This window comes from Oenanthe melanoleuca, chromosome 22, assembly GCF_029582105.1.
Source record: "Oenanthe melanoleuca isolate GR-GAL-2019-014 chromosome 22, OMel1.0, whole genome shotgun sequence".
NCBI lineage: Eukaryota > Metazoa > Chordata > Aves > Passeriformes > Muscicapidae > Oenanthe > Oenanthe melanoleuca.
In genome coordinates this window covers 4981910-4996512 of record NC_079355.1, presented here as the reverse complement: position 1 = coordinate 4996512, position 14603 = coordinate 4981910, and the positions used below count along the sequence as shown (strand labels likewise).

The window sequence follows — 14603 nt, the reverse complement described above, 5'->3', positions numbered from 1 at the left end:
GGAAGTTCAGTGGGGAAGGGGTTAGAGCACAGATTGCTTGGTGGGAAGGTGCCGTGTGTGGCTCAGGAAGATTCCAAACTGCAGGTTTTGGGAAACTGGAGGGTTTCCTTTCACATTCCTGTGGTGTGTCCCAGGGTTGGTGCTGTTGTGGCTGCCTCGGGGTCAGCCCAGCACTTCTCCCATTTGTGCTTTCCAGGAATAAGAAATGTGAGCCATCCCAGCTCACTCTGAGTGCTGACAACCTTGGGGGGTGTTTCATTCCCTTTTTTTTTTTCCCCAACCAGATCAAATTGATGAAAACCTGAAACTGGCCTTGCAGCAAGATCTAACCACGATGGCCCCTGGATTAATTATACAGGTAATCAGGATTTGGTTGAGATATTGAAGGGGCAGATTGTGAAGAGGGGAATGGGCTAAAAAGAAACAAGAAACTGAGATTTGTTTAGGAAACTGCTTTACAACACAGATTTCATTTAACCTGAGGAGTGGGAGCAGTGTCCTTCCTGTCCCCTCAGTTCTGATGTGTTGAGTTTCTCCTGGAGTGCTCTGGGTGCTGGTTTACCTAGGTTACAATCTCCTGTCAGGTCAGGAGACCTTTCAGAGCTGTTTCTATGTGGGTTTTGGGCCTGGTCACAGTTTGTGCCATCCCCAGTCCCTGCAGGCCCAGGGGCCACCTGGCTGCTGGCCCATGTCTCTTGTGTGTGTCTCTCTCCAGGCAGTTCGGGTGACAAAGCCAAACATCCCAGAAACAATCCGGAGGAATTACGAGCTCATGTGAGTGCCTGTGTGCTCCCAAAGGATCCACAAGGGCAGAATAACTCGGGACTGAGGGTCCTGGTGCCCTCAGCCTCAGGAGGGGCGGCAGGGGCAGCACTGAGCATGGCTGGGCCCTCACTGCAGCCCTTGAGCACAGGAAGGATTTGCCCTGGGGCTCCTTCCCCTGGGCACTGGCCCTGTGTTCAGAGCCCTCCCAGAGCTGGGGCTGAGTGGCAGAGGGATGGATTTCACACTAATCCTCTTGTTTGACTGGGATGGAGAAACTGTTGATTCAACAAGCTGAAGACTTGCAAAGCTTGAAATAACTTTCTGTGACAGCACTTGGCATGCTGATCCCTTTGCAGTGCCCTGAGCCTGCTGCCAGCAGTTTGTCAGCCAGGACAGGATCCTCTCATCCCTTCTGCTTCCCCAACACTGCATGTCACCTTTTGGACTTGTGGTGCATCCTGTGTGGTGTGCTCAAGGCAGAGCCTGTGTTCTGTTGCCATAAATACAGCAGGAGTTCTGAGAGAGACTCAGTTCCAGGGTCTTTTCTCTGATTAGGAGCAGGAGCAGAGTTTTTATTTATGTTCACACTTTAAAAACTCATTAATGTAAGTGAAAACCAGTGAGATAGAAAAGGCACCAGGGCAGGGGCTGTGTCACAGGGACCCACTGGAAAATCTTCCTGCTGTGGAGGGGAGGAGAGAATGCTTGGATTCAGGCCAAAACCTCTGTGCAGGTGCCTGCCCTGACACTGCTGACCCCCCTGCCCTGGACACGTGCTGGAGGAGGGAAGAGCCAGCAGCTCCTTCTGGGGGTGTGCTGTGAGTCCCACACCAGTGAGCTTCTGTTTTTAACTGTTTTTTTTCTGCTGCCCAGGGAGAGTGAGAAGACAAAGCTGCTGATTGCAGCACAGAAGCAGAAGGTGGTGGAGAAGGAGGCAGAGACAGAGAGGAAGAAAGCCCTGATCGGTGTGTGAGGCTGGGCTGGGACAGGGAATGGTGGACAGGCAGCAAAGAGAGCCCAGGGAGGGAGGGAGGGAGGAGGGAATGCACCTGGTTCACTCTGGGACCTTCTCTGATCTGAAATTACCCAGAGAAACTCAGGAGTTTTTCAGGTGGGTTCCAGCTTTGTTTTCTTGCCACTGTTTATTTCCACCTGAGGTGGGTGATGAGTGAGGATTTTCCAGGGTGAGGCTGCTGCTGGCTGGGAAGAGGTGTGATGACAGTGTGGGCGTGTTCTTGTTTTCATTTCAGAGGCAGAAAAGATTGCACAAGTTGCTGAAATAACTTATGGACAGAAAGTGATGGAAAAGGAAACAGAGAAGCGAATTTCAGAGATTGAAGGTGAGGGGGTTGAGCTTTCCAGTAAGGAAATCCTGAAGCAGTTCCCCAAGGAGTTCCTGAGGTGTGTGTTGGCTGTTCTTCAGTCCAGGCTGAGGTTCACAGGGGTGAAGTTCCTGACCAGAGGAATAGGAATTTCCTTGCAGGCTCTGCTTCTTGAAACTCCCTTTCTCTCAAGGTGCTCTTTGTAGGAGTTTGAGCTTTAGGAGATGTTCCCATCACCACCTGATACAATGCTTTGTCAAAGAAACTCCAGAGTGTGGAGGGGCTCTGCAATTCCAGCTCAGGAGTGGCAAGGCCTTTTTCGCCTTACATTCATTAGAGGCCTTGACAAGCTTTGCAGAAGCCACTGAGGAGCCAATTAAGAGTTTTACAGATCAGCAGCTCCTCATTTAGAAGTTCTATGCAGAAATGCAGTGTGGTTTATTTCTTATAACTGCATCAGCAGGTGTCAGCTCTCAGTCTGGGTCTGTGCTGGCAGAGGATTCCCACCTCCTCCTTTTTTCCTGGTGTCTCTGACTGGGACCAACCTCTCCTTTTAGCCAAGGGAGGAAGTTGTGGGTCAGACCATGCAGCTGTTTACAGGATCTCTAAGGGCAGCAGCTCACAGGCTCCCTGCTAGAGGAAGTAAACAAATGGTTTATGGCTCTCAGAGCCACACTGCCATGGTCAAATTGTGGCTCCATGCCTTGGGAGGAATGGCAGGAGATGAGCAGGATTCCACTCATTTTATCTCTAAGTGCTGGCCTGATACCATCATGATCACTGGGTGGATGCAGAGGCAGGGGGGCAGAGGAGTGCAGTGCAGAAAGGGGAAGCTTTCCTTTCCTTAAATGTCTGTGCCAGGAGCCAGGAGTTTCACTATCCACAGAATCAGAGCCTTGCAGCAATTGGTGATGGAGCAGAGAAGAGCTCTCCAGCATCTGTGCAAGGGGCAGAGCCTGCAAAGGTGAAAATCCCCTGCTCTGCATGCCAGAACCTTCATCTGCATATCCCAAATCCCATCTGGGAATCACATCCACAGGCACAGAGCTCATCTGCAGAGTCTGCTGGGCTGCCCAGGCTGTTCCTGCAGTCCAGGGCAGAGGCTGAGGGTGAATCCCACGTCTGCAGGACAGCAGTTTCAGCACCAGAGTCACTCCTGGCTCGAGAAGAAAGGCTGAGCTCAGCCCACATGATGGGGATAATCAAACCCTGATGTTTGTGAAGTTCTTTGAGCTCTGCAGTTGCAGATGCAATTTGCTTTTTAATGCTCTTCTCCTGCAGCCCTTTAGCTGTAAATTGAGCTCCCATTGCTAGGTTTCCCATTTTCTCCCCTCTTCCCTTGGTTGTATCCTGTGTAGTTTAGATATGGCACTGGCCACTTTCAGAAGAGTCACCAGCTGCAAACGCTGCTAACGTGGCTGGAAATAAAACGTGACTCAGAGCATGTGTTTGCTTCCAGATGCTGCATTTCTTGCACGGGAGAAGGCAAGAGCTGATGCTGAGTGCTACACTGCAATGAAGGTGGCCGAGGCCAACAAGGTACTGTGCTTCCCTTAGTGGTGCTCAGAGCAGGGCCCCAGGCTGTAGGGAAACACCCAGCACAGGAGCAGGCAGAGACCATTGTTTAAGTCAAAAAGCAAAACAAGGCCATATCTCCTCTTAGCAAAGCTTTCATCTGAAACAATTAGTCAACAATTAGATCCTTATTTGCAAGTTCATTGTGTTCTCTGGGTGATCAGTGTCAGGGTATGTGAAATCTCTGCTCTGCCAGGTGCTCAGGGGCCATGGCTCTCTGTGGAATGTCACTTCCAGTGCTGCCCTTTGACACTGTTGTGATGATGTGGTTTCATTCCAGTCTCAAGTTGGCAGGCAGAGCAGGGAGATCTCCAGGGTGACAGGCAGGGGTAGAATAAACCACAGTGCAGGGAAGGAGCAAATGGAGCTTATCTCAGACACCCTGGAAGAGCCTCGGTACTGCAGAAGTAAAAACAACAAAAAATCCAACCAGAAAAACAGAAAAAAATCATGGAAAGAACTGCCAGGTGTGTTGCTGCCTACAGCAAGTTCCCAGGACATCCAGCAGGAAGTTTCAGCTCAGTGCTGGGCAGTGAGAAGGGGCAGAGGGCCAGGCTGTTTGTGCACAGGTTCTGTGCCTGTTCTGTCCTCTCTGTTCCATCATTATCCTGAAGGAACGAGCTCCTCTCACCCAGTCACACTCTTGCATCTGCTCCCTGGAAAAGGGCCAGGGATATTTCCCTCCTCACAGCTCTCATTGCACAGGGTGCAGTGAGTGATGTGACCTTGAGCATCTCCATCACGTTTGGCTTGAGTGTTTCCCCAGCTGCTGCCATCCCTTTTCCTTCCCTGGATTTAGAGCTGCCCTGAGCCCTGCTGAAGGACAGCCTGGCTCTAAGCACTCTGTTTTCCTGCTGGGTTTGTGGGAAGGATGTGCCTTGTGCTGGTGGCAGGAATTTCCTTTTCCCCAGCTGTTGAGATCCCTTTTCTCTCCGTGCAGCTCAAGTTAACCCCCGAGTACCTGCAGCTGATGAAGTACAAGGCCATTGCAGCCAACAGCAAGATCTACTTTGGCAAAGATATTCCCAACATGTTCATGGACTCTGCAGGGAGCCAGAGCAAATCTGCAGAGGGACTGGCAGAAGGAATCCAGGAGGAGGACGGGGCAGGAGCCAGCGAGGACACAAAACTACTTCATAACATCAACTGAAAAGAAAGATTTCTATTCATTTTGTATCAAAAAATCATGAACTGGGAAATTCCTTTTCATTTTCCCCCTTTCCTGTGCTGAAAGAGATGAATCAGATTTAATCCTTTCAATCTTTTGTATGACAATTAGACACAAGGACTTTGGTATTTATGGGGTGGGTTTGCTGGTAATTTCTAAGCTCCAGGTGTGTTCTGTAGCTGTACCTCCCCAGCTCTTGGTCACACAGACCAAGGATTTGGGAGAGGCTGTCAGGGCTATCAGCTGGGTAGGAACCTAATTTGGAATTGGGTTGGTTCATAGTTGCAGGTAAAGAAATGCTGAGATTTTGGAGGGAGGGGAATTGCTGCTACAACTTGTTTTGGGTTTTTTTCCTATTGAAAATTCCAAGTACTTTATTTCAATCCCCTCTGAAAATAAGGTGCTAGATTTTGTACACTACAGGTGGCTGCTGAGGTGAGCCCTGAGGGACAGAGCCTCAGCTGGAGTCCTGCAGGTTCCCACTCACAGGGAGATCAAAGCCTTAGACCAGGTCACACAGGGAGTGACCCAAGCTCCTCATTTTCTATGTCCTAACTCTGCTTTCTTTTCCATTTGTCATATTTTGTAGGGCACAGGAGAGTTTTCTCAGCAGTTCAGCTGCTGGGGGAGGGCGTGGGCAGCGTCCTGGAGTGCAGAGCTAGGTGGGATTTTCAGTGAAATGATGGAAATTGTCATAGAAAACTAGGGAGGAAAGAATTTTTGTCTCAGGGACCCTGACTTTACAAAAGGCCTTGCTGGGGAGGAGCTGCTGGAGTGACCAGACAGTTTTTCAGCTTGTTATCTGCTCTGTGGGAGCAATTCTGTCTAGTGTCTGACTAGAAAAAGGACCTTCAGGTGAGCTGAAGTCAGCAGAATTCAGCTCCTGTGGGATTGGGGCTGAATGGACCTGGTGGAAGGAGGATTTCCTACTGGCCAAGGACAAACCAGGATCCTGGAAGGTTAGGGGGCAGAGAAAAGAAGCTCTTCCTGAATAGCCAAAGATAGACTCCCCTTTTTCTCTCAGATCAATGTACCAGAATGTACCTTCCCCTCCAGAGAGCTGATCAGTTCCTCAGTTCCACATGCAAGGAGGGAACAGGGCTTTGTTCTCCACACATGCAAAATTTGAGGATAAAAGTTCAGGCCTAGAGAGAACATTGTTTTTTTCCCCCTACTTATTCCATCTGCATTTGGCAGCAAAGCCTGGTGATTAATTGCTGATATAATTTGAGACCAGAATCCTGTTCTGAGATGATGCCAGTGCTCGTTGGCAGAGTCCAGCCTGCTGCATTCACAGGCTCATGCCCAAATTCTTGCTCCCAGCAGCCCTGGTCTCACCCTTCAGTGTTCAAACCATCAACCTGTGTTACTCTGAGAGAGCTCAGATGAATCTCAGCTGCTGGCTCCAGGGTTTTTACAGCAGTTCTCTCTTCCCTGTTGATGCTTGAAAATGCAAAATAGAAATTAAGCATCAGTTTCTGCTGGAGAAAAGTCCCATCCTCTTTGTGTTTCTTGGAAAATAGGAGCTAAGGGAAGTCCCATCTCCAGGCCTACATCAGACCCACAGCAGTCAACAGCATGCCCAGGGAGGCTGTGGTATTCCTGACTTATAAATAGGTCTGTGCAGGCAGATTTGAACAGGGAGTAGCAGAAGTTTAGCTGTGAGGATGAGCTCATTTGAGATTGTTCTACCTTCCTGCTCGAGGTTTCCATCAGCAGCTAACACCTCATTTTACACAAGTGTTTTTCACTAATGACAGGACCCAATTAAGCCAAAGTGGTATTATAAAGGCTTTTTTTATGTGTGATTTCACAGCAAGACAATAGCTTGGAATAAAGAGCTCTTAATGATTTTTTTTTTTAATCAACACCCTGACTGTTAAAGTATTCGCAGAGTATTATTGGGGCTGAAATTCCCAGGGTTTGGGGCTTTAAAATTCCCAGGGTATGAGGCTTTAAAATTCCCGGGATTTGAGGGCTGAAATTCCCTGGATTTGGGGCTGAAATTCCCAGGGCCGGGGGGCTGAAATTCCCAGGAATTTGGGGCTTTAAAATTCCCAGGATTTGGGGGCTGAAATTCCCAGGATTTTGGGGCTGCAATTCCCAGGGTTTGCAGCTGAAATTCTCCCTGAGTTTTGTGACTGAAATTCCCAGTGTTTTCTGGCTGAAATTTTGAGAGTTCTAAGCTTGGAATTCCCAGGTTTTGGGGGCCAGAATTCCAAGGGCTTGAGTCATAAATTTCCCAGGATTTTGGGGCTGAAATTCCCAGAATTTTCAGGTTGGAATTCCAAGACTTCAAAGCTTGGAAGTCCCAGAGTTTTGGGGCCACAATTCCCAGATTTTGGGGACAGAATTCCCAGATTTTGGGGCTGAAATTCCCACATTTTTGGGGCTGAAATTGTACTAGGAGTAAAAAAGACAAAGCAAAGTGAGAGTGTATCAGTCTTCAGGAGCCAAAGTTTCTTGTTGTGTCTTCATGTTTCTTCACTCTAAAATGTCCTCAATTTTCCAGAGTAGACCCATGTCTCCATGTAAACCTTTGTTCACTCTGTCTGTTTAACAGGCAAGTTGTCCTGTTTCATCTTGAGATGGAGATCTGGACTTTAAACCCACTCTGTAGCAAAGGGAACAGAGATTTGTGGCATTGCTGATACCTGGGGCATGGAAATGCTCTGCCAGTGCAGTCTCTGATCTTATATACTGAACTCAAAGCCTTTTTATTTTGGTATTTGCTATGACAATAAAATGGCCTTCAATTTTAGAATCTTCCCATTTTAACGTCAGGGTTTGTGGATGAGCTTTAATACCATGTGTAGATGTATTTGCAGGGGAGGATTTTCCAGAGGGGAGGCTGGGAGTGGGGGGCTGTGGGGTTCTGTGGGTGCTGGTTCTGCCTCTCCAGTGAGGAGGAGGAAGGTGAGAGAAGGGTCAGAGGTGTCCAAGGAATCCCGTGTCTGTCAGCCCCTACTTCGCTGTGTTACGAGCCAAAAACAAGAACCAGACTGGAGCAGCAAACACCTCGGGTTTGGTGAAGCTCGCAGAAAATCCTTGTCATGTTTTACCAGACAAAGGGCAGGAACCTTCTGGGTGTTTTTACCCAGCTGTGTAAACACTGGATCTGCAGAGGGACAGTGAAGTTCTGCACATTAAGACAAATATTTGAGTTAATGTGTTCCAGCCGGCGCTTTCCCATTCCTCCCTTAGCACTGTCCCGGCCCCTGCAGCCGCTCCCCAGCACTCCCGCACCGCACACTGCGCCTGCAGGACGGGCACTGTTCCCTGCCTTGGTTTTACGCCTTTTTCCCCCGCAATAACTGAAATTCACACCCTTGGGAGGCGGCTCCTCATGCAGGGATAACAACCCAAATGTTGGGTGCGGGCATGGAGGGTGGTCGGGGCTGGAACAGTCGGGTGTGCTGGGTGGCACCGCTCGGGGTGACACTCGGGGCACGCCAGGATTTGGAATTGTCACCAAAACCAGGGCAGGGGACCAGCGGGGGAACCCGGGCCGGGCGGCGCCATGGCGGCCGCGACCTTCCCAAGATGGCGGCGGCGCTCCCCGCCCCGCGCTGCCATTGGCCGGCAGCGCCGCTCGGAGCGCTCCGATTGGCGGAGGCGGCGGCGGGGCGGGTGTGTGGCGGAAGTGGCGGCGGGCGGGGGGATGTGGAGAGCGGGCATGGCCGCCGGGGACGGGCTGGGCCCGGCGCTGCGCGCCGTCACCGAGCAGCTGCAGCAGGCGGCGGCGCGGCGGCCGCAGGTGAGGGGACACGGGGGAACACGGGCAAACCGACGGGACCCGCGGGGCGGAGTGGCTGCCACGGCGACAGGCCTCCGTCACCATGGGGACGGGCCCGCGCCGTGGGGACAGGGCAGCGGTGACCGCGGGGACAGGTGGGCACGGGTCGGTGGGCAGCGCGGGCACGGAGCCGCAGTGCCCCGGGACGGGCACAGCACGGGTCTGGCTGCCGGAACCCCCAGGAGCCACTGTCGCGACCGTCGTGACTCGTGCAGGAGCCGGCCAGGGCCAGGCCCCGGGTGCCCGGGGCTGGGGGTGCCCTGAACTGGGCGTGTCCGGGGCTGGGGGTACCCAGAATTGGGGGTACCCGGGGCTGGAGGTACCCAGAATTGAGGTTACCCAGGGCTGGGGGTGCCCGGGGCTGGAACTTGGGGTGCTGGGACTGGGGGTGCCCGGAGCTGGGGTACCCGGTGCTGGGGGTACCTGGAGCTGGGACTGGGGGTGCCCGGAGCTGGGGTACCCGGTGCTGGGGGTACCTGGAGCTGGGACTGGGGGTGCCCGGAGCTGGGGGTACCCGGTGCTGGGGGTACCTGGAGCTGGGACTGGGAGTGCCCGGAGCTGGGGGTGCCCGGAGCTGGGGGTACCTGGAGCTGGGACTGGGGGTGCCCGGAGCTGGGGGTGCCCGGAGCTGGGGGTACCTGGAGCTGGGACTGGGGGTGCCCGGTGCTGGTGGTACCCGGGGCGGGGGCCGGGCTCCCCCGTTCACTCCGCTGCTCCCGCAGGGGCTCCCGGCCGTGCAGCCGCGGCTCGTGGCCGTCAGCAAGACCAAGCCGGCCGAGATGGTGATGGAGGCGTACAGCCACGGGCAGCGCAGCTTCGGGGAGAACTACGTGAGTCGGGGGGCGCAGAATCCCAGACTCATTCCAGGTGGAAAAGGCCTCCAAGGTCATCGAGTCCAAGCTGTGCCCGATCCCCACCCTGTCACCAGCCCAGAGCACTGGGTGCCACACCCTGAGTCCTTCCTTGGACACCTCCAGGGATGGGCACTCCTGTGCAGCCCCTTCCAATGTTTAACAGCCCTTTCCACAAGGGAATTCCTCCTGGAGGCTTGGGCCAGCCCAGTTTGGGGCTCTGTGAGTGACAGCATCACTCCCATCGTGTTTTTGAAGCTCAGGTTGGCCCCAAGAACACACATCCCATGTACACCAATCCTCTGCCTGCTGTGGGTTTAACAAAATTCTCCTTCATTCTCCCAGGTTCAGGAGCTGCTGGAAAAGGCATCAGACTCCAGAGTAAGCACTCAGTTCCTTTCACATTTTCTTACCATGTATAGCTGTGTCCTAAGAGCTGTTCAGTCAAAGTCCTGGGGTTTGTTAGGGATTTGGTTGTGTCCTTATCTTTGCAGATAAATGGTGGGTTATTTTTGGCTCTCTGCCTCTGCCCTGTTCCCCCTCCTGCCTTGCTGGCTCCAGAGGAGTCTGGGAATACATCTGCCTTAGTCATGATTTGCCTTTTGTGTTCACTTCAGGAGAAGCACAGTCCTTGTGAGAAAAAAAAGGTTAACACTCAGTTTGAGGAAAACAGCATTTTATGACTGTTGCAAAAGAGCTTTGCCTTCGCTGTTCCCATGGACAGCATTCCCTGCAGCCACAAACCCATCCCTCCCCAGGCTCAACCTCAGCACAACCACAGGCTGAGTCTTTCAGGGTCACCAAACAAAGAAATTGGGTGTCTGGTATTTGGCTGTGGGCAAACTAAGACTGAAGTGCTGTGTGGGGGAAGAGGGAATTGTTGTTCCAACCTGAGTGTTCCCTCTGCTTTCAGATTCTGTCGTCCTGTCCAGACATCAAGTGGCATTTTATTGGCCACCTGCAGAAGAGCAATGTCAACAAGCTGATTGGTAAATCCTGCTTGCTTTTATGTGGGCAATGTCTCCCAGTGTTCAGATGTGTCAGGGAGGCTCAGGATGGATCTCAGGGAAATGTTCTCCCCCAGAGGGTGCTGGGCACTGCCCAGGCTCCCCAGGAATGCTCACTGCCCTGAGGCTGCCAGAGCTCCAGGAGGGTTTGGGCACTGCTCCCAGGAATGCCCAGGGTGGGGTATTTGCAGGGACAGGAGTTGGACTCAGTCATCCCTGGGGATCCTTTCCAGCTCAGGGTATTCCATGATCCTCTAAAACAAGAACCATGAACTCACAAATGCCTGTTGTAGGTACAAACAATCCCATGCCAACAGAATTCCCTCAGCCTCTGTTTTCTCCCCAGCTGTCCCAAACCTGTTCATGTTGGAGACAGTGGATTCTGTGAAACTGGCAGACAGAGTCAACAGCTCATGGCAGAAGAAAGGATCATCCCAGAAGCTGAAGGTCATGGTGCAAGTTAACACCAGTGGGGAGGACAGTGAGTGGCTCTCTGTGACGTGTGCATGTTTGTCCTGCTTGACAGGAACTTGTGGGGGGGCTGGGCTGGTTTGTGCTCTGGAAGTTTCTGTGGCAGAGCTGGCACAGATGTCCCTGTGCTTTTCCAGGCAAGCATGGGCTCTCCCCTGGGGACACCACGGCTGCAGTGGAGCACGTCATCACCAAGTGCCCCAGCCTGGAGTTCGTGGGGCTGATGACCATCGGCAGCATCGGGCACGACCTCAGTAAGGGGCCAAATCCTGACTTCCAGGTAAGATTTCTTGGAGAAAATGTCACTGTGGGCTGGTTTCCTGTTACACTTTGTCTGCCAGTCAAACTAGTCCAAACCAGGCTGTCAGGGTGTAGGAACCCTTGTGCAGGGTAGTGCAGAGCCCTCAGTACCAGTGTCAGTGCAGATGGGAGGCTTCTTTCTGCAGGGTGTTGCTCCCATTCACCCTCTGAAGCTGCAGCCAGGATTTTGGCAGGGCAGCAGTTGCTGTGCCCTGGTCCAGATGGCATGGCTGTGTCCAGATGTGACCTCTCCTGTCCCTGGTGCCCTGCAGGTGCTGCTGTCCCTGCGGCAGGAGGTGTGTGAGAAGCTGAACTTGCCTGTGGACAAGGTGGAGCTGAGCATGGGCATGTCCACGGACTTCCAGCACGCAGTAAGTGTGTTCCTGCCCCTTCCCTGGGGGAACAAACGTGCCTGCACCCCAAATTGCAGCCCAGGTGCCGCCCAAACAGGCCTCTAAGGCTTCCCCTTGGATGGAGATCCCAGTGCAAATCTCGTGGTCCCTGGGGAGATCCCTGGGATCAAAGCAGCCCCTGGGTGCAGCTGTGGGTGCTGAGTGTGTGGGGAACCATCCTGTGAGAGCCAGGGCTGGGCCATGGGGTGGTGGCAGCCCTGCCCTGACCTCCTGCTCTCTGTCCCTTCCAGATAGAAGTTGGATCTACAAACGTCAGGATTGGGAGCACTATTTTTGGAGAGCGGGATTATTCCAACAAAGCCATCGGGGGCAAGGCCCCTGCTGGAAGTGAAGGCCAGACAGAGGCTGTGACAGTGCAGGGGCACTAAAGGGAAAACAAGTGGCCTCAGCAGAGGAGAAACCTCACTATGCATTTTACCTCCCTCCGTGTCGGCACCCTGATGGTGAGAGGGAATTCCTCGGAACAGGGGCAGAAATGCCTCAACCATTGTGATTATAGAGTACCCCTAGAAACTGGAAATCTTTCTAACCAACAAATGACAACGAAATTGAGGGCTGGAAGTGGCTGTGGTGTCTTGGTTCCTCAGGGTCATCAAGGACAGAGACTTTGGGCAACTGGGTTGGACAAACAAGTGTTTGTCAGGCTGGAGTTGCTGCTGAGCGAGGGGGATGTCACTGCAGCTGTGCTGGTGCTTGTTTTCACTGAGGACTAAATACCCAAAATGTTATGATCTTGCCAGAAACCTTTAAATGTTTCCCCAAGTACAAGTTTTGCATGTGGGATGTTACAGAGGAGCTGGGATGGGGCTGTGACACAGGAGAGGCCATGGCCATGGCAGAGGGGTGAGTGACAGGCACAGGGGACTGTGAGGAGCTCAGCTGCCACTGTGAGTTCATGCTCTGATGTTTTGGCTGCACATCACAAGTGTGGGAGTGTCTTCTCAGCTCAATTTGTCCTTTTCAGGCTGACACTAACTTTCCCCATGGCTCTATGGCTGCCCAGATCTGGATTGCTTTCCCCCTTCCTTTCCCCTCCTCTGTTGTTGGGAATTATTTTCATCCTGCCCAATAGTCCTGCTGCTGTTTTTTTGGTCAGAATGGGCGTTTTCTGCCAGGCCTCTGCTCTGCCACCAGCTTGCTGCTGCTTTCCAAGGTGAATCCCTCATGGTTTGGTGCCTGTGCCATCCCCTTTGCACCTGTGTGAGGATAACAGTGCTTGGCTCAGGGCAGCAGGGAGCTTTCCTTGGGAAAATGCTTCAGAAAAGGAAGTGTTATTGTCCCACTGCATCCTGGGTTCCTGTAAAAATCATTTGGCCACTGAGACAGCTTTCAGACTGTGTCTTAACATCTTTTCCTGCTCTTGGAAGAGGGAAATGGGACTGTCACTGCAGTAACTTTCCTTCAGGTGTGAGCAGAAGCTCCTGTGTTGCCCTGTGTTAGAGCTGATTTTTGGGCTTCTGTGTCTGCTAAGAGGAGGAGAGCTCGGCTGCCAGCAGGAACATCCTCCCCAGGCTTCGCTCTGTGTGCGTGTGGTTAAATCCTGCTGTTGGTTTCACTCTCTAAAAGCTGAATGTAAATGAAAAGACTCAACTCCAACACCAACCTGTTGTAGCTCCGTGGTTTAGAGGCGCCCTGGGGCTCCCCACGCTGCGCCCTGTGTGGTTCATCGTCTAGTGATAACCAGTGCTGAGTTCTAATGCCATCTGTGCCAACTCAAAAGCTATTAAAGATGTTATTTTTATGTTTCAGCGTGGTGAATAAATGTCCTGAGCCGCCCTCGGAGCTGTTTTCCCCACCCTGGGGCCGCTGTTGGAGCTGGGGCGGAGGGAGGAGGGCGGTAAAGGCAGCTGAGAGGGGCTGGCAAAGAAAGTGAAGCAGGATTTTGGTCAGGAAGGTCCGAACGTCGCTGCCGAGATGTCGCGAGCTGTGCCCGGAGGAGCCCCTGGGTGGCGCTGCTGGGCCGGGCACGGGGCGAGCTCCCAAAATCGCCGCGTGCCCGCCTTGCTCACCTGCTCAGGTGCAGGAGCCCTGTGACGGGGAGATCCCTGGCTCTGCTGGCCCCGGGGGTGCCCCAGCACAGCTCTGTGTCCCGCTGGGTTGCCCCGTGTGGCCACCAGGACCAGCCTGGGTGCGGTGCTGGGCCAGCCCGAGCCGGGCTGTGACAACGCTCTGGAGAGGAGCGAGCTCTGCAAGAGCTGCTCCTTCCTCTGCAGCTGCTTCTCCCACCCGTGGAGCTTCCAGCTGACTTTTCTCCTTGGGTGCAGAAGCTTTGCCACGCTTCCCACGTGCCTGAGCCTCCCCGCGGCCGCAGCGAGGGCACTGCCCACGGGCACCCCCAAGGCACCCACCTGGAGCCCGAGCGGGTGCGGGGAGGCGGCGACAGTGACACCGGACACCTGTCGGGGGCGTGGGCAGAGACCACCCACCGCCTCGGCAGAGGTCACCCGGCAGATGGGAACTGCTGGTCACTGGAGTGGAGCCAATGGGCCGCAGATGAAAGATTCCCCGGCCTCTAATGAAGCACACAGAGCCTCGGCCCCCCTTGGTTTCCATCCAGGAAAGCCCCGGGAGCGGCAGCGCTGCCCAGAGCTGCCCCTGTCAATATTTGCCTTGGAGGAAGCGTCCGGCAGACTCAGGGACTCCTCTGCCCTTGTGACTCCCAGTGTGGGGCGGGCCTCGTCCCCTCTGGGGCAAAGGCGTGGTCCCAGCAGCCCCCTGAGGTAGCCCTTGTTTCCACATGTCCCTTGCGTGGGGGCTGGCCAGGCTGAGCCCCCAGAGCTCAGCATTTCACATGCTCCACAGTGAAAAACTTCCTGGGGGCTTGGAGCACACCCATGTGCAGACTTGGCTAATTCTGAGAAGAATAAACCCGTTGATGATGCTGGACAGGGTGATTTGCTGCTGCTCCTTCTTCTCCATCTCCTGGGAAATGGGT

The 14603-nt window shown here is 53.5% G+C and overlaps 2 protein-coding genes across 2 annotated transcripts; both read left to right on the top strand.

Moving 5' to 3' along the window:
* The first annotated feature begins 266 nt into the window (after positions 1–266).
* Positions 267–6714, top strand: LOC130262018 (erlin-2-like). Its single transcript, XM_056508769.1, has 6 exons — positions 267–358; positions 716–774; positions 1639–1730; positions 2016–2105; positions 3547–3626; positions 4603–6714. Exons 1-6 carry the CDS (start codon positions 335–337, stop codon positions 4810–4812), a joined length of 555 nt encoding a protein of 184 aa, XP_056364744.1. The 5' UTR covers positions 267–334; the 3' UTR covers positions 4813–6714.
* Positions 6715–8475: 1761 nt separating this feature from the next.
* LOC130262008 (pyridoxal phosphate homeostasis protein-like) lies at positions 8476–13409 on the top strand. Its single transcript, XM_056508753.1, has 8 exons — positions 8476–8587; positions 9349–9456; positions 9823–9858; positions 10391–10466; positions 10831–10965; positions 11093–11235; positions 11528–11626; positions 11899–13409. Exons 1-8 carry the CDS (start codon positions 8492–8494, stop codon positions 12034–12036), a joined length of 831 nt encoding a protein of 276 aa, XP_056364728.1. The 5' UTR covers positions 8476–8491; the 3' UTR covers positions 12037–13409.
* Positions 13410–14603: the final 1194 nt, after the last annotated feature.